At 51.1% G+C, this 25,133-nt stretch overlaps 2 protein-coding genes across 8 annotated transcripts; one reads left to right on the plus strand and one right to left on the minus strand.

Moving 5' to 3' along the window:
- The first annotated feature begins 305 nt into the window (after positions 1-305).
- On the plus strand, positions 306-2,810 carry Tmt1b (thiol methyltransferase 1B). Its single transcript, XM_020179183.2, has 2 exons — positions 306-1,014; positions 2,022-2,810. The coding sequence occupies exons 1-2, from the start codon at positions 517-519 to the stop codon at positions 2,256-2,258; spliced, it is 735 nt and encodes a 244-aa protein (XP_020034772.1). The 5' UTR covers positions 306-516; the 3' UTR covers positions 2,259-2,810.
- A 194-nt stretch (positions 2,811-3,004) lies between these two features.
- Itga7 (integrin subunit alpha 7) lies at positions 3,005-23,719 on the minus strand. Of its 7 annotated transcripts, none has more exons than XM_074083564.1 (26): positions 23,277-23,719; positions 18,727-18,854; positions 18,548-18,627; positions 17,144-17,399; positions 16,506-16,637; positions 16,128-16,247; positions 15,010-15,217; positions 14,710-14,903; positions 14,284-14,372; positions 14,043-14,170; positions 13,804-13,899; positions 13,567-13,628; positions 13,272-13,441; positions 12,486-12,635; positions 11,740-11,855; positions 11,022-11,214; positions 10,856-10,936; positions 10,690-10,769; positions 10,493-10,567; positions 10,233-10,335; positions 9,528-9,704; positions 9,236-9,379; positions 6,293-6,406; positions 5,962-6,060; positions 5,758-5,883; positions 3,005-3,687 (listed from the first exon to the last, which is right to left on the minus strand). In XM_074083564.1, exons 1-26 carry the CDS (start codon positions 23,480-23,482, stop codon positions 3,457-3,459), a joined length of 3,558 nt encoding a protein of 1,185 aa, XP_073939665.1. In that variant the 5' UTR covers positions 23,483-23,719; the 3' UTR covers positions 3,005-3,456. The 7 variants fall into 7 exon arrangements, with proteins under 7 accessions (XP_073939665.1, XP_020034759.2, XP_073939660.1 ...); XM_074083561.1 differs by lacking the exon at positions 16,506-16,637 and adding an exon at positions 4,598-4,710 and having other exon boundaries at positions 3,481-3,687; XM_074083560.1 differs by lacking the exon at positions 16,128-16,247 and adding an exon at positions 4,598-4,710 and having other exon boundaries at positions 3,481-3,687.
- Positions 23,720-25,133: the final 1,414 nt, after the last annotated feature.

Consider the following 25,133-nt stretch of genomic DNA (forward strand, 5'->3'; position numbering starts at 1 on the left):
TTAACCTCCCTCCTCCTCATGACCAATCAGGCCTAACCCTGGACATTCTATTTGACCTCCATCTGGAGCAAAGGCATGTTACAGCTTACAAAACCCCAAGGGGTGTGGTAGGGAACCAACCAGAATTTCCAGCTTACACAACCTGAGCTGACAGCAGCAGAAAGTGAGACCAGGACTCCTTCTGTGAGTCAACTCTACCCCCAGCCTTTGGCCCCCAAGAGGCTGTGATCTGTGCCAGATAACCTGATCCCCTTCCCGCTCCCCTCTGAAGTGAGTCAGCACACCCCATCCTGGGCAGAACGCTCCAAAACACAGGAACGCAGGCACCACCTGACCTTTCGACCCATATAAAACTTGTTGAAGAGTATGGAGCTGTGGGACCCATGACCACTGGAGGGAGGATTGCCAGGCAGGAAACAAAGAGCAAAGTCCTATGGTAGGAGGAAGAAAGACTGCAGTGCTAGGCAAAGGCAAAAAGCCAGTGTCCCAGTGGAAGCACCACCTGCAGCTGGTGCCATGGATGCCCTGGTCCGACTCCTGCAGCTGCTGGTGCTGCTCCTGACCCTGCCCCTGCACTTGCTGGCTCTGCTAGGCTGCTGGCAGCCCCTGTGCAAAACCTACTTCCCCTACCTGATGGCCGTGCTGACTGCAAATACCAACCGCAAGATGGAGAGCAAGAAACGGGAGCTTTTCAGCCAGATTAAAGGACTTATGGGAACCTCTGGGAAGGTGGCCCTGTTGGAGCTGGGCTGTGGTACTGGTGCCAACTTCCAGTTCTACCCACCTGGCTGCAGAATCACTTGCCTGGACCCAAACCCCCACTTTGAGAAGTTCCTGACAAAGAGCATGGCTGAAAATAGGCACCTCCAATATGAGCGATTTGTTGTGGCATATGGAGAGGACATGAAACAACTAGCTGATGGCTCCATGGATGTGGTGGTGTGCACACTGGTGCTGTGCTCCGTGCAGAGTCCAAAGAGGGTCCTGCAAGAAGTCCAGAGAGTGCTAAGGCCGGTAAGCAGAGTGGGAAGGATACAGGCCTGGAGCTGGCAAACATGGCATTGGCCACCCCAGAGTTCCGTTCCCCTAGGATGGGGCATGTTACACACACCCCCATCATCTCCACCTGCTGCTGAACTAGAGATATGTCCATGATGGGGCAGAACACAATGCTGGGGAACCACACAGGAACATCACCTAACACAGTTGGGAGGCGTGAAGTTTAAACTGAGATTTGAATGATCAAGCAGGGTGCAGAGGGGGTTGGGGAAAATTAAAAGTGTTCTAGTGGGGCTATGAGGAGAAATAGAATCCATAAGACTTTGAGGTGGGTGTGGATGAGAGTTTTATTTGCAGAAATGGAAGAGCCCTGTTCTGGATGTGTTAGGTCTCAGGAGCTGCTGAGACAGCCAGGCAGAGAGGTCATATAGACCCTTAGAAGTCCAGATCTGGAAGTCAGAAAAGGATGGAGATGGAATCATCAGATGTAGAAATCAGCAGTTTGCAGATGGTAATTCAGAGTGTGGGGGGAGTGAATGAATCACCTAGGAAAGAGGATAGTGGGAAGAGAAGAGCTTACATAATCCCTGCTTTGGTTGGGTGAGGCCTGGAATTTCTCTGGGATCTTCAAGAAGTCCAGGAAGCAGTAATGGTATGCACCTGAGTCTCAGGAGAGAGGCCAGGCAGGCATCTCTGCATATAGAGAAACACCTGCTCCTGTTTCTCAGTCACCCTCTGACTGCCAGGCTGTATAGTCCCTCTGGCTATCCTTTAAAGCTCTCTCACCAGTCTTCCCCACTCAGTTGCAAAAGGTTCTTTACACACACTTTGAGGGAGGGTAGGAGTAGGGGTTGCAGAAAACGTCAGGGACAGGTCCGTTTGCTCCATAAGCTCTCAGACCAGTGGCTCCGCTTCATCAAGCGGGTTGACCAGGCTTGGTCAGAGGGAAGGAAATGAGATTAGAAGAAAGAAGCAGGATGGAACATCTAGATAAGTGACATTAACTCTCTCCTTCCTCCCAGGGAGGAGTGTTGTTTTTCTTGGAGCATGTGGCCGAGCCTCGAGGAAGCTGGGCCTTCATGTGGCAGCAAGTTTTCGAGCCCACATGGAAACACATTGGTGATGGCTGCTACCTCACCAGAGAGACTTGGAAGGACCTTGAGAATGCCCAGTTCTCTGAAGTTCAAATGGAACGACAGCCCCCTCCCTTCAAGTGGTTACCTGTTGGGCCCCAAATCATGGGAAAGGCTGTGAAATAAGCTTCCTCAAGCTCTCAGGGCAGTCATTAGCTCCCTTCCCTGCCTCTAGTCAGAAGGAATCACCCACCAGCCAAGGCTGTCTCTACTGAGACGGATATAGTAAAGAATGGAAGGAGCTCCCCCTCAGCACCTCCTACTTCCTCTCCCCTCACCTCTGCCATGGGGACTCTCTAGCTTCAATCCCTCCTTCAGCAGTGTAGAAATTCTGATTCCTAGCTGGTCTGAGGGAAGAAACCTTTATGCCCTGTCAAATCCTTAACTGCAAATCCCTAGACTTTGCTCTCTCACCTCCTAGGCCGTACAGTTCCTGTCCCTTTCCCTTGTCCCCATGGTAATGTTTCCTCTGCCCTCCTTCTGAGGCTATACCCATGTGTCCCTCAAAACTGGTTATAAAAGTCTTGATGTATGCATCCCTGCCCAGTCACCTGAGTCTCCCTCCCTGCTATCACTTTGGTCCTGAACTGTGGGAGTGCCAGAGAGAAGCAAAGTCTCTGGGAAATGAGGGATCAGCACTCAATAAAGAAGCCAGAGGTGCCAGGCACCTGCAGCTCACACTTGTAATCCTACCTACTCAGGAGGCAGAGATCAGGAGGATCGCTGTTCGAAGCAAGCCCGGGAAAAAGTTGTGAGACCCTATCTTGAAAAAACCTTATCACAAAAAATTGGGCTGGTGGAGTGGCTCAAGGTGAAGGCCCTGAGTTCAAGTCCCAGTACCAAAAAAGAAGAAGACGAAGAAGCCAGAGGTCTTTCTTCAAATCTTTTTTAATAAATAGACAAAACCCACTAGACTGATGCAGCAAACTAAAGTCAGAGAAGAGGAGAAAGGAGGGAGGGAAGGAAGAGCCGCTGAGTCAGAGGCATGATCTCCCTGATTCTCCAGCTAAGGCACTTTGGGGGAAACAGGTTACACAAGGCAAATGCAAGAGGAAGAGATTAGGATCCCCTCTCCCCATCTTGCATCAGGGTATCCCTGCCCTTCCCCATGGCCCATCCTTGATTTCACCCCCTCTCGTCCCACAAGATTCTAAGGGGAAGCTTGAGGGGTGATACTCATGGGTAGGAGAGGTCTGTGCCCCTAAGGAAGCAGACTCTGCCAAATCTTGGTACAATATCAGCAACCCATTCCACCCTATTCATCAGAGTAGTCATCTTGAGAAGGGGTAGAGGGGGCCCATGGGCCAGGATGGGACAACGGAAGCTAGCCAGTGCTTGGCACAGGATGCCCATCAGGACCTAGCTCAGAGTGCCCATCAGCATTCAAGATGGGGTATGCATCAGGTCCCTCCCTCCGGGGACTGCCCCAGTTGCTCCTCAGGATGGTGCCTGTCTTCTCCTCCTTGAACTGCTGTCGGTCTTCCCGAGGGATCTTCACCGCATGGTACTGGGGCACAGTGGCTTCAGGGTGCTTTGCCCGCTTGAAGAATCCCATCTATAAGGACACCAAGACAGACCATGGGGAGCTTGAAGGGCTAAGATCTCAGGAGCAGACACCCAACACAGCCTGGCACATTGTCTTCACCAGCCCCAGGGCAGGAAGAATCATCTGAAGCAAAAAGGAGACAGGCTGACCAGCAATCAGCATAGCAGGCAGCCCCCAGGATGCCGCCATCATTGCCAGGACTCCAAGTTCTCATCCACAGTAAGAGAAAGCCCACAAGGGGGCCCCAGGTGCCAGACCAAGGAAAACTTCCTTGACCACTGAAAGACTTGAAGGTAAAATATCAGGACCTCTAATCCAAAGGCTTCCACCAACCCACTGACCCAATAAAGTCCACCAAAACACAAACAAGATCTGAAGAAGGAAATGGCTCCCTAGACCCCTGCATAATTGTAACAATGCCCCTCGAACCTCATACACATATACCTGTGTGCATGCACACTGAGCAGCACCCATGAATACAGCAGTCTAGCCCCTCCCTGAATCATGGCCATGCCTGCTGGCACAACACACCAAGGTGATAGTGTGTCCCCTTGCATACTCACACTCAGAACTGCTAGGACTCCTACATGCTCTGACTGCACAGCATCTCCTTGCACACTTGTCTCTGCACACTCATGCCCATAGAAAAGACATGCACGAGCCTCTCTGCTCCCCACATGCTCATACTGCATGAGCCCCCAGCTCTTTGGGTATTCCCTCAGCTGTGTAGACTTACCCTTATAACCTTACCTTTTAATTACTTCAACCTTGGTTGCTAGGACTCTCACCACCTTCATGCAAACTCATCTCTTTACTCTGGACATTCCTTCCTGATCCCCTGAATGCTGGGAGCTGTACTTAGACTCACAAATATACACAGCCACATGTACACACATATTTGCACATACACCACAGTTACCCTACAGTCCCTGGACCCCCAACTTCCATAGCTGAGGGCTGCATGGCTAGATGGGCTCGGTGATAGTTGGTGAGAAAAGATGAGCTCTGGCTGCCCCGATGAAAGAAGCCACACTGGGATGTCAAGGGAAAAAGGGAAGAAAAGAGGCAGAGGATGGAAAGATTGAGAAGGAGGGGTCCCTTTTCTCTGCTCTATCTTCCTTCCTTGGGAGCAGAGAGGCAGGCATTCAGGGTCCAGTTTCCTGATGTATCAATCTCCCTTAACTGGGCAAGTTCCCAACAGCTTGGTGCCACTCCAGAACCTGGTCTTCTGATGGGGCACATTTGCCAAAGGGTGTGCCCAGTGTGTGATTGGTCTAATGGAGCAGGCAGGCAGGGCAGCTCTCCACAGAGCCCCAAGGACATGCATAGTTCTGCATGCAGCCCCACATGTGGCATGTGGCTCAAGGATGATGAGCCCTGGTGATGCATGTGATTCCCTAAATGGACATGTGCATGTGTGTGCTTTTACATTGAGCCCCAGATGCCAACAGGATTCTGTTACAGCTCTTTGTGGACAAGAATGGTTCCATGTGGAGCCTGGTATGTGGAAGTTCCCAGTTCAGCCCCGCAGACAGTTCCCTGGAGCTAGTCCTCCACACTTGTTGACTTTCTTGGCCACAACTTCCTTTCCACCCTTGACTGCCACACTCTGCTGCCATGGCATTTCTTACCATGGGTGTTCTGGAAGGCTCAGGCCCCACCCATCCATCTGCCCACATCCAGACCCTACTCTAGGACCCGGCTTGAACAACTACTTTCAGAGACTTCACAGTTGAGTACTCCCTACTCCCCACCCTACTCTCAACAGAGTAGGTTAGTAGTGTAGAGCCACGTCCTCTCAACCCTTTCTTTCTCTCAACGTCCACAGTCTCAACTCAACCCTTTCTGCTTTGTCCTTAACTACAAGGCTCACCACCTCTACTAGACTATAAAATTCCTCAGATCTACATCTGAGTCATCTTTGAAAACACCAGGGCCAAATAGAGTCCCTGAGGCCTGCTCAATGTAGAATTGCTGAATACACGAGTATGTGGGTAGGCTAGAGAACCATAGCACAGGAGGCTGCCCATTTGGTCATGATTCCAACAACCAATGGCCCCACAGCTCCCCAAGCCTCACCTTCCACAGCAGTAGCACCAGCAGCGCCAGTACCAGCAGCCCTGCCAGCACAGCCAGAAGGATGACCCACCAGGGGACTCCCTCTGCCACCACAGCCATGGGGTCCAAGTACACCATCACTGGAATCTAGCGAACAGGGATTAATGGGACAAGAGCTGGAGGAAGGCGAGTCCCCCACCTGCCCACCCCAAATCTGCAGCTCACCACTGTGGAGGCATCTCTGAGCAGCAAGTTCTTGATGTAAGACTTCACTGTGATGTTGGCTCGAACTATCACTTCCAGGGACTTCACGGCTGAGTATTCCTAAAGAAGTAGAGGAGGTGACTCTCCTTCTAAATGCTCCATGTCCCGCTCCCTCCCCCTCTCACTGCAGTTCCTGAGATTCTAAATGGAATGGTGCCCAACACAGAAGGTGTTTCTGCCCAGCTTGGGTTGTAAGTGTGCTGCGTTTGGACAGGAAGGAGATAGAAGTGAGTCTTGGTTTGGGCTTTTGTGGAACAAGAAACCCAGCCTCATGCCCCAGTAGTGCCCTCACCTCCAGAAAGGTGCTATTCCAGAGGCGGCCCCAGACATGCAACACAGCTGCACGGTCGAAGCTGTAGAGTGGGCAGCTGAACACCACGCAGTTGGCCGTGCCCCGGGCGCAGTCCTGGGAACAAGGACAGTCAGGGCTCTGAGCACTCAGCCCCACCCCACTGAGCCTGCCATCTCTCCCATTTTCTTTACTTGACCTCAAACTCCTCTCCCTCTAGGAAGGCTTCCCAAAGTAGCCCTGTGATCCAAAATAGTGGCCTACCTCACATCTGAGGTATTTGGCTTTGAAACTCATCAGGGAAGAAGGGTTCTCTTACCTCACAAGAGGCTGAGTACCTTCCCCAACCGATGCTCATGCAACCTAATGAGTCATTTATTGAACACCTATACCTACCACCTACTTATCTCATTTAAGCTCCGAAAGTCCTGCAAGGCACATATTATTAACACCATTTTCCAAAAGAGGAAACTGAAGCCCAAGGAGGCCAGATCACCAGCCTGCTTTAGATCATAGAGCCAGCAAAGCTGGTAAGTGGTGGAGCAGATACCTGGTACAGGTCCATACCTAGCAAAGCCACATCCCTGTGCTAAGTCCAAACTCACTGAAGGAGGGCGAGGCTGCCCCCAAGGAGCTGCTGGGGAGGAAACTCAGACCCTGCTCCATGAAAGGAGCCTGACCTAAATCCATTCGGCCCAATCACCACTACTAATGCACTTTCCTAAAAGTTATGTTATATTCATCACTCATCACAATCCATATACAGAAGAATGACTTTAAGAGTTTTGAATTCTTTGAGTCATCTTTTATTTTGCACTTTTAAGCAATTCAAGGATTCTTAGTCAATTTGTTTAAAAGCAAGTCCATCTGCCTTAATTGTATATAAGTGAATCATATTTGCCACATTATGTTAAGTGAAGCAGGCCTGGCACAGAAAGACAAATACCACATGATCTCACCCATATGTAGAATCTAAAAGAGTTGAACTCATAGAAGCAGAGAGCATAATGGTGATTACCAGAAACTGGAGGGCTAAGAGTGGGTAGGAAGATGTTGGCCAAAGTTTCAATTAGACAAGAGGAATAAATTCGAGAGATCTATTAGGGCTGTGCATCACAATGACTACAGCTAATAATATGCTATATTCTTGAAAAACCACCAAGAGAATAGATTTTAAGTGTGCTCACTACAAAAAAAAAAAAGTGAGATGACACATGTGTTAAGTAGCTCAATCTAGCCATTCCACAATATATACCCATTTTCAAAACATCATGTCATACATGATAAATATATATATATAATTTTTGTCAGTTAAAAAATAAATAGGAGCCAGTGACTCATGCCTGTAAGCTAGTTGGAAGGCTGAAATCAGGAGGATCACAGCTCAAGGTCAGTCTGGGCAAATAGTTATGAAACCCCATCTCCAAAATAACTAGAGCAAAAAATGAACTGGAGGTGTTGCTGAAGTGGAAGAGCTCCTGCTTTGCAAGCACAAAGCCCTGAGTTCAAACCTCAGTCCCACCAAAACTAAATTAAAAAATAAACAAATAGGGAACATTCATTCTATTTTTGTGGAATGAAGTGTTATCTGATTTTACAATAAAAAATAAAATCAAGAAATAAATAAATATAAAAAGAGTCTCTTTGAAAGTTTTTTGCATGTGTGTGCGGTACTGGGGTTTGAACTCAGGGCCTACACCTTGAGCCTTTCTAGGCTCAAGTCCTTTTTTGTGATGGGTTTTTTTTTTCAAGATAGGATCTCATGAACTATTTGCCCAGGCTAGCTTTGAACTGCAATCCTCCTGATCTCTGCCTCTGAGTAGCTAGGATTACAGTTGTGAGCCACAAGCGCCCAGCGCTGAGTTCTCCAAGGAAATCAGTCCTGTGGAGAAAGTAGGGCTATCCATATAGTAGAGCAACAGCAGGTTCCCAGGATAATAGCCCCCTGAGTGCTTTAGCTTGTCTCAGGCCATGCTCAGAGGGAAGTGGGGAGGCTATGGCTCAAGGTAGGACAGGATGTGACAACAGAGTTCCCCTCCCAGAAAGATAGCACCAGAGCTAGCCCAACTGCTTAAAATCCCCTGCAAAGGATCCCCTTGGCTGTACTGCTCATCCTTCCATGCCTGGATTTACCTCCATTTCCTTACAACTAAGCCAAACCCCTCTAACTGACATCCCTGCCACATTCTCACTGTCAACATCACCCTAGGAGGGACAAGCACAGAGCATGCACTAAGTTGTTCAACAAATTCACCTGAAAAACCAAAACTATGTAGAAAAGTAGACAAATACAGGAAACAAAACTGTTCATAAAGGATAGACTTAATGAATCATATGTAATATACTGTAATTTTAATCATGAGAACTTTTAAAAACTGGATGCTTGGGCCAGACATGGTAGTGCACACCTGTAATCCCAGAACTCAGGAGGCTGAAGCAGAAAGATTATTAGTTTCAGGCCATTCAGGGAGATACAGAAAGACCCCGTCTCAAAAATAAAAAGGAAAAAGGAAAAAAAAACTGGATGCTTTTATATAGTGAAAATTAAACAGATGATTACACCAAGTTCAAAAGAACAACAAGCAGGTCTCAAAGATGGCTAAACTCATCCCATCCTCATAAAATATGATTTTTATGTAAATGTGAGGAGAACTGATTTCTTCACTAACTAGCTGACTACAGGTTAAGTGTCCTGCTCTGGAGTGAGCACTTAAGAGTTAGGGGAGGAGGGATCTGCAGAGTCAGCAGCTGCCTCACAGGCACCCCTTCCCTCAAGCTGTGCTCCAACTGTCTTGTCAACTTACCCCAGGTGTATGACCACCACATGTCCTGACAGGCCACCCTCTCTGCACACTCACCACCCTAAAGCTCTATGCCCCCACAATGGTCTCCTCTTTCATGCCACACACTCCTATTGTGACTGTAGTGAATTCACCCTGCCCTCACCAGAGTGATGTTTCTCTTCTTCTCAGCAGAGGACACGGGCCACCAGAACATGCTGGGCTCTGGCTCCTCGCGAGGCTCCTCGTGAGGCTCCTGCTGCTCTGGTTGCTCCAGCTCTCGCCGTCTCCTATCCTTGCCATCCACATCCTAGGTATGGGGAGGGAGGGACCACTGAGTAGCCTTCCAAATGCAGCAATCCTGAAATGCCATCTCCTCCCTACTACCCACACCCCCAACCCCAGCCTCACAACATGCTTCCCAAAGTCTCATCCCTCCCACCTTGCCTAAGCCTCACCAGGTGGAGGATGTTGGGCCTGGGGGAACAGAGCCCTTTCTGCCCAGGTCCCTGCCCGCCCTCCAGCTCCATCCTCATGGGGTACAGCAGCCACTTCCCATTGGCAATCTCATGGGGCCACATGATATTGAGGAAGGCAGAGCCCAAGGTGTTGAGCGACTGGCCTTGGTTGGAGACCTGTGAATGTAACACATTCTGAAGGAAGGGAGCTCAGTTTCTAAGCAGAGCCTAAGCCACAAAGATGGAAAGGACAAGGCTGAGGGGAGGACCTCAGAAAGAATAGTGTCAACAAAGATGCAGGACCTAGACCAGACTGGACGCTGTTCTGTCCCCACACCAAATACAGTCAAACCTGGAGGTGTCCTGAGCAGGTGTGACAGACACTCCAGCCAAGCAAGGGCAGGAGAGACATCGACTCCACCCCAAGATCTCAGCCCCCTGATGAGGACACAAAAGAGAAGCTTCTCTGAATTCTCATAGCTTCCCAGACCAGCAAAGAAAGATGGTCAGTCAAAATGACCAGTTGAGACCCCAACACAAACATCTGCCTACAGCCAGGTCCAGGTGAAGGCAGAGGCCTCAAATTTACTGGACTGCCATACTGTCACAGGGGACAAGAGCCCCAGCCTTGGGACATGTCTCAGCTTCTCCTCTGTGCCAAGAAGGGAGGGTGGGAGTGGGGGGTCCACACACTTGGACACTTACAGTAACTTCATACTTGACCTTGCTGCCCACATCTCGTTCAGACTGCATTGCGCTCTCTCCCCTCACCACGCCGGAGAAGAAAAGTTGCTGGGGTGTGGCCACACTGGCATAGAGGGTCATAACAGAGGCTGATGAGGCTTGGGGTTTGACTGAATGAAGTCAGGAAAGAAAGGCCAGGCAAGGCAGAGCCTAGACCAGGTTTTGGGAGTGGCAGTGCCCCCCACCATCCACAGCAGAAGTGTGCACTCAGGCAGGCTTACCCTGCAATGGACAGTGGCAGCTCAATGAAAACACGGGCACGAGCAGAGACCGGATGCAGCTCCTGCTCACTGATCCTGGCATGGGGGCAAGGACATATGTGGGCAACAGGCAGAGGAACCCCTGCAGCACAGGCACCCCCCCATGGGGTCCACGAGACTAATCCGACCTTCCCCCTACCCTGCCCTGCCAAGCTCACGTGGCCAACAGCAGCTCCACCTCCAGCTCCGTGGTCTCAATAGTGATCCCAGAGGTGCTAAGGATGAGGTAGAAGGTGACCTAGGCCAGTGTGGAATGAGAGAGTCAACGCAAGGCTGGGTTTATGGGGAGGCCACTAGGACAGGGCTACGGGCACATAAGCCAACCTGGGCACCTCTCTTCATAGGGTTCCCCAGCTCACACTCGACATGGGAGGCATTCTCATTGGACAGGCAAAGTGGTTTCTCCTGGAGTGGTGGAGAGGAAAAAACTAATCAGTGTAGGTTACTGCAGCCCCTCAAAATCCCACCCTATGCTGCTCTGGGTCCTCACCACAGGGTCCAGGGTCCGGACTCCTGAGTAGTGCAGTGAGGCAGGAAGAGTGACCAGCAGCTGGGCTTCGTGGGCATCATCCCCATCAGCCTGGGGCTGGGTTGGGTCCGAGGGCAAGTTGGTGACCATCAGCTCCAGGCCAATGACTGGCTGCCCACTCAGTGCAAACAGGGCCGTCATCCCATCCACATCCCTGGGAAGTCAGATACCACTCACTGAGATCTAAAACTCTCCCCCAGCCTCTTCACTCCCAGCACCCTCATTCCAAGTACATACTGCTTCCTCCACATCCCAAGCTTCTCCTCCCACTTTAGGTCCCCCAAACCAAACGCCAGCCCTAGTCAGATCTTTCTGTGCATAAATCAGAGTCAGACCTCCATTCTCATGCCAGCTCAATGTCCCTAGGCCTCAGTTTCCCACCTATAATGGGACTAAAATATTTCTACCTCACAGAATTGTGAAGACTAAATAATGACATGTATGTAAACCACACACTATCACGTGGACAGTGAAGGATCGCTATGCCTTGCCAGGAAGCCCTGTGGCTCCATCCCTGACCCTCATCTCAGTCTTCTGAATCATCAGTCAGTCATCTCTAGCCTTCTCCCCTCTACAGGCTCAGACGTTCCCTCTGCCTGGTCCTCCTGAGAAGGCTTACTCCTTTCTTTGATCTCTTGCCCTCCTCTCCCCCCTACCATGTGCTCCCCACCCCTCTCACATGGGCAGAGGCTGGAACTCCATGTCGCTGACCCGGGCACAAAAGCGGGCATGGACCAGCTGCAAATTGCTCTGACAGATCTTGTCTTCACCACATCCTTGTTTCAGGAAGTGAATCTGGGAAAAGATTTGAGGAGATCAGGATGGAGAGGGACAGTGGGGAGCACAAAGCAGGGGCTGAATGTGTCACCAAGGCATATGGTAGGCTAAGGTATCACAGGATTAAACAATTCCAGATCTGCTGCTTACTAGCTGTGTGGTATTGGGCTAGTCACCTAACTACTCTGAGCTATAAAATGATAGGAGTATTGCCATGCCATGGTAAAGATTCATTTCCCCAGCCTCAGCTATATGTACTGGATTTCATACTGAGACTTCAAAGAACAGTGAAGGGCACCACTCTGGGCTGTCTGTGAGATGGGCTGTCTGTGAGAACCAGGCACAGAGCTTCATATTTACCCTTCCAGATGAACAAACAGAAGGAAGGTGACTTAAGGACTTTGGAGGCCACATTGAAGATGACAGACTTCCATCAACTTGTGACCCTGAATGACTGAAGGGAGTGGAAGAGCACTGTACCTTGGACTAGGAATAAACATATAGTCATTTGGGCCCTTTTACATTTTGGGGTCTACAGAGATGTAAACTACTGGGGTAATGTGTGGAAGAGCTATGCAAGGTGTGAGTGGATATCACATGCGAGGGACCAGGACCATTGCCCTTCCTGGTTCCTCCTCCCATGCTCACCTCTGCCCGCTGGGTGTTAGGCTGGTGGGCATTGAGGATAGGAGCCACTGGGAGCAGCCCCTGACCAATAGCCTGTCGCCGGAGCCGAGGAGTCTGGAGACTGTAGGACAGGGTCACCACAATGGCCCGAAGCTTGTCTTTGACATTCTCCTGGAAGGGAAAGACTGTTCCTCAGTGGAACAACCTCCAGCCCACGCCTGGCCCTTCCCAAGGCCCCAGACAGACCCAGGACAGATTGTGAAACTTAGAAAAAAGTTTAGGGAGATGAAGGACAGAGGTGGAGAGCTGAGTGAAGAGGAGGGAGAGACCACAGTAGGGACAGAAGGAAACCCAGGATTCAGAGCTTTAAGAACCAGACTCTTCATCTCTGGTGAGGACAGAACTTGACAGGAGGACAGAGGCACCACTGAGAAGGTGAGCCCCGAAGGAAGACTTCTCAAAATCTAGAGCTTGGAATGAGGTGAGAGTGTGCTAGTGCAGACGCAGCTAAGAGGAATCAAGGAGGCTGGTGGAGTGGCTGAAGTTGTAAAGCACTTGCCTGGCAAGAGTGAGGCCCTTTTCTGCCTGGTAGTGAGGTGGGTAGGGGAGGAGAGGGAGGGGGTAGGGGGGAAGTGGGGGAGAAATGACCCAAACATTGTATGCACATATGAATAAAAGAAAAAAAAAAAAAGAGTGAGGCCTTAGTTCCAACCCCAGTACCAGCAAAAAAAAAAAAAAAAAAAAGGAGGAATCAAGAAAAAGACATGTAATGACAATGACACTCAGAGACCAGGAATCGGAGTCTACCTGCAGCTGGAACATGGTGTCTCCACAGACTCGATCATGCTGGTGCTTCAACCACACAGTGCCTGAGGCCTGGTGCTTGGGGTCATCTGGGCTTCGGCTCAGGAAGGTCACACGGGGAACCTGTCCCCGGAGCCTCCGGTCTGTGTCCCCATCTAACATGTAATCCAAGGCTGTAGAGTGTAGGAAGAAGACAGTCAGTGAGCTGGGAAACTGCTCCTCCACTCGACCCCAAACACCCTCCTCTCCACCCCAGAGTAACCCAATGATGTGAGCAGTGGAAGAGGCCCCCACTCACCCACAATAGGACTGTAGCTGCTGGGCACTGCAATGTAGCTGAAGCAGATCCTCAGGTCCACACTGTGGGGGCAAAGGGAAGCTCCTGAGCCAAATAAGGCTGATGGGCCAAGGCCCTAACCCCGACCCTGCCCACTCCTGCCACAGCCCAGTCCCCAACCCCAAACTAGAGAGAGAAAGGGAGAAGGGGAAACAACCCTGGCAGCCTCCTCTGCCCTCCCCTAGGATCCTGCCTCACCAGACCAAGCGGCCACCAGCACAGTTAGGCTGTTCTAGGTCAATGGCTGGCGGAGCAATGAAGACTTCATGGGTGACGTGGAGGATGGGTCTGGCCCTGGGGGAATGGGGAATCCAGAGTGCAAAAAACATGAGAACATGAGGCTGGAAGACTCTCAGCTTCAGATTTGGCACTAGAGTGGGGTCAAAGCTACAAGGAGAGGCTGATGGCCTTCAGGAGGGAAAAGGGGAGGGGCTTACCTGAAGAGCACAGCTGTGTCAGCCAGCGAGCCCACCAGCAGGTCTGGGTAGTGGTTCCCATCCACATCCAGGCCACCGGACAGGGAGTAGCCAAAGCTCCTGATGCCCACGGATTCACCCTCCAGCACCTGGGGATCAGCCATCAGCTTCCCAAACTCCATTCCCCACGTGTCTGCCTTCTTGCCCTCTACAGCCCTTATTTCACCCACACCCAGTCCCTCATCCTAAGGACTCCCCTCACCTGTGAAGGTTTGTCGAGGACTCCCAGGCTGCTCCCATGGTAAATAAAGACTTTCCCATCCCCATCAAAAGGAGCTCCCACTGCAATATCTGCAGGGCATGAGAAAAGGCATCACACCAATGGGGGAAATGTCGTCAAGGCCCGGGCCCAACCTCCCTCACCCAGTTTAATATGTTTTCTATTTTCTTGGGAAGCTACTAACATAAACACTGCTTTTAATCCCCTCTGCCGCTCCTTCCAGATATTACTAGCTCAGAAAAATTAAGTAACTTGCCCAAGTTAAAAGGCATGATAAAATTCAGATGTAAGTCCAGATTCCTCCTCTCCCTGAGCTCTGAGAAGACCTCTCCAGTGACCTCTGAGGGGCTTTTACATCCCTCCCTGACCTCCTCCCTCCACTGAACCTTTTCTGTTCCCCAATCATACCTGGGAAGCCATCTTGGTTGAGATCCCCCAAGACAGCCAGGCTGATCCCAAACATGGAGTCAGGGGAGCCACAGAGCCGGAGAGGGGAGACCTCTGTCCAGTGACCACCCTGGTTCATGTACACATACACAGCACCTCCCAGCTCTTCTTGGCGTTCAAAGAAGTAGGGGGCACCCACAATCAAGTCTGACCAGCTGTAGAGAGAGGGAATCAATACAGGGTCTTCCAGGCCAGGAGAGTCAGGATAAGATGAAGTGGCCACTCATACCTCCCAGACTCACTTCCCATGTCCCCTCTCACCCGTCATTGTTGAGATCAGTCACAGCCAGTGAATAGCCAAACCCAGAGGTCAGGCGCTCCCCAGACAGTGTAACTTCAGGCACCAGGCGGCTGGCACTATCCTTGCGCAGAATGACCACAGCCCCCTTGTGGTTGGCACGGGGGGCCCCTGCCACAAAGCTCAGTTCCTCTGCCCGCACGAGACCCTTTCCAGAGTCGATGGAGAAACCTAGGTGGTGGGAGGGTCACTTACAGGTGAATGTTTCCCTATGACTCAGAAGTCAGGTGTGCCACACCTGTGCTGACTCCCCCTATCCCTGTACCACCCCAACAGGTCTGGAGCCAAAAGGAAGTGATGCCTCCAAGTCATCACCACCATAGCTAGACCACTCCTCCTCCCCCTCCAGGGGCCTCACAGCACTCCCACATTCTCCTGGCTCAGAAACTGGAGTTTAGCACAAGAGCTGTAATGAGGTCAGCCTCCGGGACTGGGGAGGAGAAAAAAAGTCACTGACAGAGAAGTCTGGGTGACTGGACACAGTGACAGGAGCTGGGCCCACTGCCTGGCCTCACCCCAGGGGACTGAAGGGGAGCTTTGAGCTGCCTCCCATCTACATTCCCTAGGAGGCCCCAGTCCCATCTGATATACCTTCCATGCCCCCATTTTCCCCCTCCCAGAAGGAATAGGAAATCTTCACATAGAGGGGAGGGAGACAGAGGAGGCAGTAAAGAATTTGCTTCATCCAAATGTCTCCCAGACCTCACTTCCTCCTCCTCTACAGAGGGATGCAGATGACACAGTGGAAGGACTTACCATTAAGGCTAGATCTTCCTCCTGTGTGAGCCCACCACCCAGCCCTCAAAGAAAGTTCCCCTAGAGGTCAGGACTATACTCAGCAGAGTGGAGTACCAGGATTTTCCTCCATAAAGACCTTTGCTCACAGCCCCCGAGGCTATCACCCTTGGGACCTCCTCTTCTCAGGCCTGGTCACTGGACCTAGCTCTTCTCTGCAATTTGGTCCCAATGTGTATTTCCCTGGGTGTGTTGTGGGGGCGGGCAAAAAAAGATGTTCTCTGCGGGAGGAGGAAAGAAGGCCAGGGCCTAGCTCCCAGGGCCCAGGAAGTGGAAGCTTACAAACCTAAGTAGCTATTCAAGGCCAAGTCTCCGGCTGGTCCTGGGAGCCGGTCAGCAGGGTCCAAAGTTTTATACACCAGCTGGTCAGGGTCTGAGCTATCAATGTTGGTCACAAAAAGCAACCCTGTGGGGGACAGGTGGGAGGCGGGAGAGAGACACCAGGGAAGGGACATCCAGAGGAGAGACCACAGAGTAGGGAGACAGAGCCAGACAGAAAAGCCAAAAGAAGAAAGCGAAAGAAGAGAATGAGTGAAACCAAGAGAACAGAAAGACAAGAGTCAGAGAGAGACAGACAGAGACGGAAGGATGGGAGCATGGAGAGGGAGGACAAGAGAGAGGAGCAGAGGGTTAGAGTGGCTCCAGGCCAGGGAGGGGTCCCTACCAAAGTAACTGTTGGCAGGGACCGGGATAAGGCGGGGGTTCTGCTCCTTCTCGCCCCCCGCCTCGTAGGGCCCGTCGTCCAGGTGTGCCAGGTCCGCCGAGCCCTGTGCACAGAGCTCCACCCTGGCCGTGCCTGCAAGGACAATCTTGTTAGTGCCCAGGGCAGGGAGCAAGGAGCACCCCTCAAGCTGGACACTGAGTTAGACAGATACTCAGGGAAGCCCCTCCTCTACTCTCCCGTCCATCTCCACCTGCTCCCTAGCCCAGCTTCCTGGGGTCCCTCAGACTTGGTATCACACTCACCGAGTGTCAGCTCAGCCAGCAGCAGCGTGCAGAGCTGGGAATGGCAGTGACAAGGTGTGGGCTGCTGCGTTGGAGCATGCAGGTCCTGGCTGGGTGATCAGGCCCAGCCGTGCATGTGGGGGCTCATGCCAGCATGTGGAGGAACACTTGGCCATGCGAAGTGTTCCCATTCATGTGTGTGCTAGCACCGTGGGAGCAGAAGACATGGCAGTTCCCCAGGGCAATAGACCATCGGACATATATGGTCATGCTTTGGTCACGTGCTACCCACAATCCCATCTCTGAGATAAGAGGAAGTTTTGATTCCCTTTCTCCCCTTCCTGAGAAGTGACTCACCCTTCCAGTTATAGGTTCCTGGAGCCCCAAAGAGAAGGTAGTGGTTGTCAGGAGAGAAGGCAGCAGCTGTGCCCTGCTGGCAGAACCCAAATTGCTCATGGCCCTGGGGGCGCCCTTCACAGAACTTCCATTCCCCACCATCCAAATCATCATGGGCAGCCAGGTCCTGGCTTAGCACAAAGCAGCGACCAATCACATCCCGCGTCTCCAGAATTTGGTCCACTCGCTGTCTTGACTCATATCGGTGTGCACAGGTCTGTGAGAAGAAGGGAGGAAATGTCATTTTCTGTGTGAACCAAGAACCTGCACACGTCCCACATGCAGACATTTGGCAGACGTGTGCATGCACATACACACACCCTATACCAGCATCACTTTAGCATCACCACCCAGCCAGTGTTAGGCAGGTCCTGCATTGCTCAGAATCCTATCTGCACCCACTTCCTGCCCTTGCAGGAAGATAGCCTTGTTCCACATTCTGCGTGGGCACCCACAGACACATGACCAAGGCAGGACATAGGGCATGTGTCTCCCTGATCATGTGACAATCCTGAAACATGCTAAGCTTGGTCCTTTTCCTGGATTTTTGCAAATGCTACCACTTCATCTGCAAAAACAACCTCCTCCCCTCTCCACCCTCCATCTGTAATCTATTCTTGAAAGCCTGGCTCAAATCATCACACCTGCAAAAATCCTTTAAACTAAGAGACGAGGGACTAGACCACTCGACGACAACCATATTCGATTCCAAGGCAACTCATATTGATAATTCTGTTCATGTTAACAAAAGACACAAAAAAGAAAAAGAAACAATAGGAGCCAGGCACTGGTGGCTCATGCCTGTAATCCTAGCTACTCAGGAGGCAGAGATCAGGAGGCTCGTGGTTCGAAGCCAGCCTGGGCAAATAGTTTGCAAGACCCCGTCTCGAAAAAACCCATCACAAAAAAGGGCTGATGGAGTGGCTCAAGGTGTAGGCCCTAAGTTCAAACCCCAGTACTGCAAAAAAAAAAAAAAAAAAAAAGGAAAAGAAAAAAAGATAAGAAAGAAAGAATAAGAATCTCCATAACTATTCGGTAGAGACCACATCTTCCTCTATCTTCATATGGCCTCTCTAGTAACTAGCACAAATCCTGAAGCTTAAAAAGTTCTCAATAAGAGTATGACAAATGGATGGATGGACGGATGGATGGATAATGAAACATAGTTAAATTTATAAGGATATGGACCATGTCTCACACTTTTTTTTTTATCTCCGAGAGGTCCAGGGAATCATACCATCTGCCCAACCTGTGTTCTGTAAGCATACCTGTGCATATGCACACACCATAAACACATCATCATCATCATCATCACAACAACATCATCACCATCTCTGCATTCAGTCATATGAAGTAACAACTCACAACAATCTTGCCCCCGGGTCCCTGGCTCCGAACACTGACGCCCAACCACTGATTCTCCTTGCTCTCCTTTTGGACATCAGCTGGAGACAAGACACTGGGAATTAGGGGAGGGAAGAGAAGGCCAAATCCTCTCCTCCCCTCCTCACAGGCTTCCCCACTCCACCCCCTCAGGGATGCACCTCCCCGGTCGATGTCCACTCTGTAGCAGTCAGTCTCCTCCAGGCTCAGGGGGCAAGCGAAGAGGCCTCCGGTGCGGTTTGCCTGCTGCCCAGGAAGAGCCAGGGCCTGGGGAGCACCCACCAGCAGCCTGCACAACAGAGCAGGGGCTTGACTTAGAGATCAGAGTGCTCCAACCTCCCCGAAGCTTCCCAGGCCCAACCCCTTGGGACAAAGCAGAGTGTTCAAAGACTAAAGAGAAGAGGCAAAAGTCATTTCTTTCAAATTCTGGCTAGAATAAGTTAATAACTCAGCCATGCAATCATCATGTTACATGTGCACATACTAACTGGATGAGGAGCTGGCAAGCACAGTCGATACACACAAATACACAAACAGGCCAAGCAGAGCAGTATCCCCAGCATGGTGGTTTGAAAAAAACGCCTGTCCCCGGCACCTGTTCCAGACAGGCCTTCCCTACCCCCTGCTTGGCCCCATCCCCAGGCTCTGCCCTTCTTCCCCAACCCTGGTCCAGTTGAAACTCTGCCAGAAATGCCAAGAATGCAAGGAGCAAGAGCAACAAGGACCCAGAATGGCACCACAGTGTGGATCAGGGACCAACTTCAGAGGCCAAGCCTCCCCTGGAGGGGAGGGAGGAAAGAGCTGCTTCTCCCTCATCAGGAGCCCAGCAAAGACCCTATCCCTGTAGCACCTCTGCCAGCCCAGGATTCATTCTATCAGTCATTCTGATTGGCATGGAAGTAGAGACTGGTTTCTCATTCTGTCTCCACTCCCACCCCATTCTCCTCCCACATCCAAAATCCCCTTCCCCATCCTTCCTTCTCAAACCTGATCCCACCTTCCACTCCTACCCCATCTTCTCTCCGACCTCCCCCTCAGCCTTTTTCCCAGCTACAGTTTTCTTGGCAGGACAATTTTCCACAACCACAGCCAAGGCATCTTCCCCAGGGGAGGACTGTGATGGGAATGGAGGCTGTCTGGGTCCCCTGGGACTGAACCCCCTAGGCCAGGAGTGAAGGAGGGAGTGAGGTGAGGTAACTGATGCCCAGATGACTACATGGGTCCTCTCTTTGCAGAAGGGGAGATTCAAAAGTGGCAGCAGGACAAACCTCAAGTCTGTTCCCACACTCTTCTTTCTCTCTCTTCCTGGGGGGCAAAGCCCAAAACTGTAGAGCAGTATTACAGACAGGCATCTGTGAGGCACTGAGCCAGGCCTGATGGGACAAGGGGAAGGGCACAGAGCCATTCTCCCTTCCCACAACTCCTCTTGTCTCTAAGCAGCTGTCATCCCATGTCAGAGACAATGTCAAGAGAGAGAAGGGGGATGGGGAGCAGTAGGGAAGAAAACAGACAAGCAGCACTCATTTAACAACTAGTTATTGATAGCCTATTATACACCAAGCCCTGTGTCAGGCACCGGTGAGACAAGGAAGTGATATTTACTTGGCACCTACTACAGATCAGGCCCTGGGCTAGACAAGGGATATAAGAAAATAATCTTCATCACTCTCCACATAGCATTATCCCATTTGATTGCCACAAAAATCCTACAAGATAAGGATTATTTTCTTATCTTCCAGATGAAGGAACTAACTCAAAAACACTAAGCAGTCATACTGGAATTCAAATCTACATCTGCCTAACTCCACTACTTGGTCATTCTGCCCACTGACTGGCCTGTCTTCATAACACTGACACTACTCCAGAAGAGAAGAGGAATGGGAAGGGAGAGTACCTTAAGGAATCTAGGTGGCAGGGTCCTCTGCAAACAAATGCCAACCTTCAGACAAATCAGCAGTGCCCCAACCTCCTAACACAGAGGGGGCAATCTCTTACAGGACAGGAGCTGTCTTATTCATCTTTGTGCTTGCCTCATAGGAAATTCCAGATTCCATTTCCTGAATCCACATCTCTTGTGGACTCACACCCAGTGCCTCAGCTGCTCAGTACGGAGCTAAGTACCCAGAGAAGCTAAAGTTCTCTCTGTTCACATCTCCCCTGGAAGCCAAGAGTAAGGAGGAGGGGCAAGGCCCATATGGACAGAAGCTGAGTGCACAGCCCCACTCTTGGTGGAAAATAGACCAGTCAAATCCTCATGGAACAAGAGCACCCACATGCAGCCTCCCCAATCTCTCTACTTCTGCGCCAGCCACATGCTTCTTCCTGGTTTCATCCCAGAAGCCCCAGTCACCCCAGGCCTCCACACAGAACAGTAGCCACAGCTGCAGCCACTGCAGAGAGGAAAAAAAAAAGGTAGCGTTGGCAGCTAGGAGCAGAGGGACCCCCTGGGTGTCTGGCTAAATGTAGACAAGGAGTTTACCACTACTACTGTACTTCTCTATTCTCCGCATATGCCAAGGCTCTAGCCCAAGTCCAGCCCTTCTGACCCCTCTCAGTCTGGGTGGCCCTCTGGGAAGGCTGCTTGGCCGGAAAGGCTGGCTCAGCCTGGGGGCCCTCCAGCCAAGCTATTGGATCCAAGATGCTATAAAGTGCTTGTATTGTGTGACTTTTTTTTTTTTTTTTTTTTTTTTGGTGCTACTGGAGCTTGAACTTAGAGCCTCATACTTACTAGGCTTGCAAGGCAGGCTCTCTACCACTTGAGTCATTCTACCAGCTCCTAAAATGCTTGTATTGGGAATCATATACAAGAATAAAAGTTCTGTGAACAGTTTTAGGGCACTCACTACAGGCTTTGCACTGTATTCTAAGTGTTTTCCACATATTAAGAACTCTAAATCCCCCCAAACAGCCCTATGTGGCAGTACTGTTGGTTTATTTCCATTTTATAGTTGACATAAATAAATGAGGCTGACACCACAGAATAAAATAAGAAGGTTAGACCTCAAAGTCTCATCCAGAGGCTAGGTGGAAAATAGGTAAATCTGGGTGCTGTTGCCTTGTAATCCTACTCAGGAGGCAGAGATCAGGAGGACTGTGATTCGAAGCCAACCTGGGCAAATAGTTCTTGAGACCCTATCTCAAAAAACCCATCACAAAAAAAAGAGCTGGTAGAGTGGCTCAAGGTGTAGGTCCTGACTTCAAATCCCAGTACTGCAAAAAAAAAAGTGAGGTTTTTCCATCAGTGTATACTAACAAAGGTCTGAGCTCAAAGGCTAGGTACCTGACCTCTCAGTACCACTCAGCAGCAGAACACCTCTGCTGGAGCAAAGACAGGGTTAAGTGGTCAGACCCCTGTGGGAATGTCCCAAGCCTGATTCTGGGACCACCTTCTAAGAGAAGGGGGCAATGACAAGAGACCAACCTATTAAAAATAACCTAGAATTTGTCTGGAAATATCTCAGAGAGTTCAGCATGTCCTAAAAAGGCCTCCAGTCCTGGAACTCTGGCAGATGGGAGAAAGAGGTAGGGAGGCAACAAGACAGAGGAGGAAGCAGGTGGCAGGCCATAAAAGAGGTAAAGTCAGTTACTTTACATCTCCCACAAAGTTTTAGGGACCAGAGACCCTACTCCCAAATAATGGGATAATGGAAGTAGAAGGATTGGAACTAGCCCCACCTCTAGTGAATGAGGAGAAATGAGCTCTTGTCCCTGACCCCTGCCCCCAGGCCAATCGTCAGGGGTGGAGAAGACAGTCCCAATGGACAGCATTGATCCCAGTAATGGACACTTAATGTGGCTTAGGCACTGGCTGAGGAGAGAAAAGCCCAGTGGCAGGATGGGGTTGGAAGCTTTCTTCCCCTCTCTTTTTACATTTAACAAGAGCCAAAGGTACAGGAAGCATCACCAGCCACAGGCCCCACACAAGTGTGTCCATTTCCCAGGGGTTCTGATGAGACTAGAGAACTACAACTGCCCTCTGCCCCTAACTGCTCCCTGCCTTTCCCTACTGCTAAGATTTCCTAGAACTGGAAATTTCCTGAGGAGGAAAGGGAGCAGCCTGGCCAGCATCCTTCCTGGATCTCTCTGCCGAGCACCACTACTACTACTTAAGGGACTGTTTTCTGCCACTGTCTGTCACCACTGCAGGTTGCCAGGCCCTCTTAGGTCCTCTCCTAATCTTCCTGCTGTTGTGAGCCACAGAAGTGGCATCTGCTCTCTACTGTCTTCTCAATGCCCTGCAACCCTCACTCCATCCTATCGTGATGCTCTGGCAGGAAGTTATTTCTGGAGTCAACTCTCCTTCTCTCCCATGACACCCTCATCCTCTCTGTCCTTTCCTTCTGCTACTGCCCTAGGAAGAGACAAAATTGTCAGTTTCCCTCCCTTGGGGAGTTCAGTCCTCTAAGAAAAGGAGGAGAGCCAGATACCCTAGGGCTGGTGCAAAGATGCAAACTGGGAAGAAAGGCAGAAGGAGATGTTCCCTGCCAAGACAACTCATCCCCAAAGCAAGATCCTGGATCTCAAGAACCTGGGTGGGGTTGACTAGAGACCCAAGGAAGATGAAGCAAGGCTCCAGGTTGGGGTATGGATGTCTGTGGACAGCTTGTATCCTGCTGGGATTGATAGACTGGGAGACAGGTGGCTGGGGAATTGGGGGGAGGGGTGATCTGCGCCTTGAGCCAGGAGACTCTGGGTGGGTGCCATTACTCACCAGCTCTGGTGTCGGGGGTGCAACTGCCTGTGCAGGGCCACAGAGAAGCCGAAGAGACTGCCTGGCTCGCCCTCCTTGCGCAGGGCGCCCATCACGTCCAGATTGAAGGCAACAGCCCGTGGGAAGAGCAGTCCAGTGAGCAAGGAACCAAGAAGATAGCAAATCCCGGGGGGACCCCAAGGATCGCAGCTCCGAGTCCCGGCCATGGGACGAACCCTGCGCGCACTCCCCGCCAGTGCAAAGAAATTCTCCCACGCCTGGAGCCCCAGGTCTCCCCAGGCGTGTTTTTGCGTTCAGAAGTCTAGATGGTCTTTCAGGGGTCTTTCAATGTTTCGCTCTGCCACCCCTCCTTCTCCTGCCCCTCCGCGACCCCAGCACCCGCTAGGACAACCGCAGCCGCAGCGCGGGCGTCCACTCGGCTCCCGCCTCCGCTCCCACGGATGCCGCCCAGGCCCCGCCCTCGGCTCCGCCCGCTCGATCTTGGCGGGTGGAGACTTCAGCGCATCTCCAAGAGATGCCCATACCCATGGCTCCGAGTGAAAACCAGTGTTCCTACAGCCCCCACCCCACCCAGCCTCTCCTCTCCGCACCCCCAACCCAGCACCAGCTCCCGCCCTGTCCCGCCCTGCGCTGCGCTCTCCTCCCCTTCTCCCCATCCCTGCTCTAAAAAGGTGGAGGTGGCACCTAGGAACGGGAAGGAGAAGTAAATTAGGAAGAAAGGACAGGAAAAAGAGAGAGGAGGGTAATGGAGAAGTGGGATGAGAATGAAGGACAACCTGAGAACAGAGGTATGCAGATAAAAAGAGAAGAGAGAAAGCCGTCCTGGGCCTGGGGCCAGTGTGTTCTCTTAATGATCCCACCTCCCCGTGGTCGCATAGAGCACCCCTTCTGCCACTGCAATCAAAGCACTTCCCACGCCCCAGAGCCTGTCAATGCTAGTCACATCGTCAGCATTCAAGGGAACAGAGAGAGAAGGAAAGACAGAGGCAAGACGTAGAGAACAACCCAGGAAATATAGGAAGGGTAGCAAATAAATAATGAAAAGGAATGGAGAGGAAGAAAGGGCAAGAGTTTGATCAACAAGCACTGGAATGCAGGGAGAAAAGGGAAAAAGACTGGGGCATGGCTCAAGTGGGAGAACACGTGCCTAGCAGGCACAGGCACTGAGTTCAAACTGGCTCACGCCTGTAATCCTAGGTACTTGAGATGCTTAAGATGTAGGCCTTGAGTTCAAACTCCAGTACAAAGGAAGGAAGGAAGGAAAGAAAAGGGAAGGGAGGGGAGGGGAGGAGAGGAGAGGAGAGGAAAATTGAGTTGGTGAGGAGGGGAATGAGGGTATCAAAGAATGGCAAAGACAAAAGAGACTGGACCCAAGAAGTGGCATGGAAAGGATAATTCCAGCTATCAGACTCTTCCCAGGATAGTACACTTCCCATTCGTGCTACACACCTGTAACCCCAGCACTCACGAAGCTGAGGCAGGAGGATCACAAGTTCCAGGCCAGCCCGAACTGCCCAGTGAGACCCTGTCTCAAAAAGGGGAGGAGGAAATTGGAAAAGCAGAGTCCTGGGCTGTCTCAGGCAGAAGTTGGGGGAGATGGTAAAAAAAAAAAAATGGATCTCCACAGAAGCCTTTGGTCTGTCCCTCTTCCTCCTTCTTCTCCCCAAGCTAGGACAGAAGCAAAAGGAGAGGACATTTTTCCATCTCTCTGCTATTTATAACTCTAATCTAGAAATGGGGCCAGGAGGAGAGATAGGAAATAATTTGGCAAAAGTGAAATCTGTCTGGCTCCCACTTTTTCTTTTTACTTCTCTTTCTTACTAGGTACTGGTCTTGTGTATATCCAACTGTTCATCT

This window comes from Castor canadensis, chromosome 8 (assembly GCF_047511655.1).
Source record: "Castor canadensis chromosome 8, mCasCan1.hap1v2, whole genome shotgun sequence".
Taxonomy (NCBI): domain Eukaryota; kingdom Metazoa; phylum Chordata; class Mammalia; order Rodentia; family Castoridae; genus Castor; species Castor canadensis.

Excerpts from the sequence above, each read along its gene's own strand:
- Tmt1b (XM_020179183.2), top strand. The coding sequence starts at position 517 with ATGGATGCCCTGGTCCGACTCCTGCAGCTGCTGGTGCTGCTCCTGACC. Across the intron at positions 1,015-2,021 it reads TCCAGAGAGTGCTAAGGCCG|GGAGGAGTGTTGTTTTTCTT; the intron begins GTAAGCAGAGTG and ends CCTTCCTCCCAG.
- Itga7 (XM_074083564.1), bottom strand. The coding sequence starts at position 23,482 with ATGGCCGGGACTCGGAGCTGCGATCCTTGGGGTCCCCCCGGGATTTGC. Across the intron at positions 14,373-14,709 it reads CAACCAAGATGGCTTCCCAG|ATATTGCAGTGGGAGCTCCT; the intron begins GTATGATTGGGG and ends CATGCCCTGCAG. Across the intron at positions 13,900-14,042 it reads GACACAGCTGTGCTCTTCAG|GGCCAGACCCATCCTCCACG; the intron begins GTAAGCCCCTCC and ends CCATTCCCCCAG.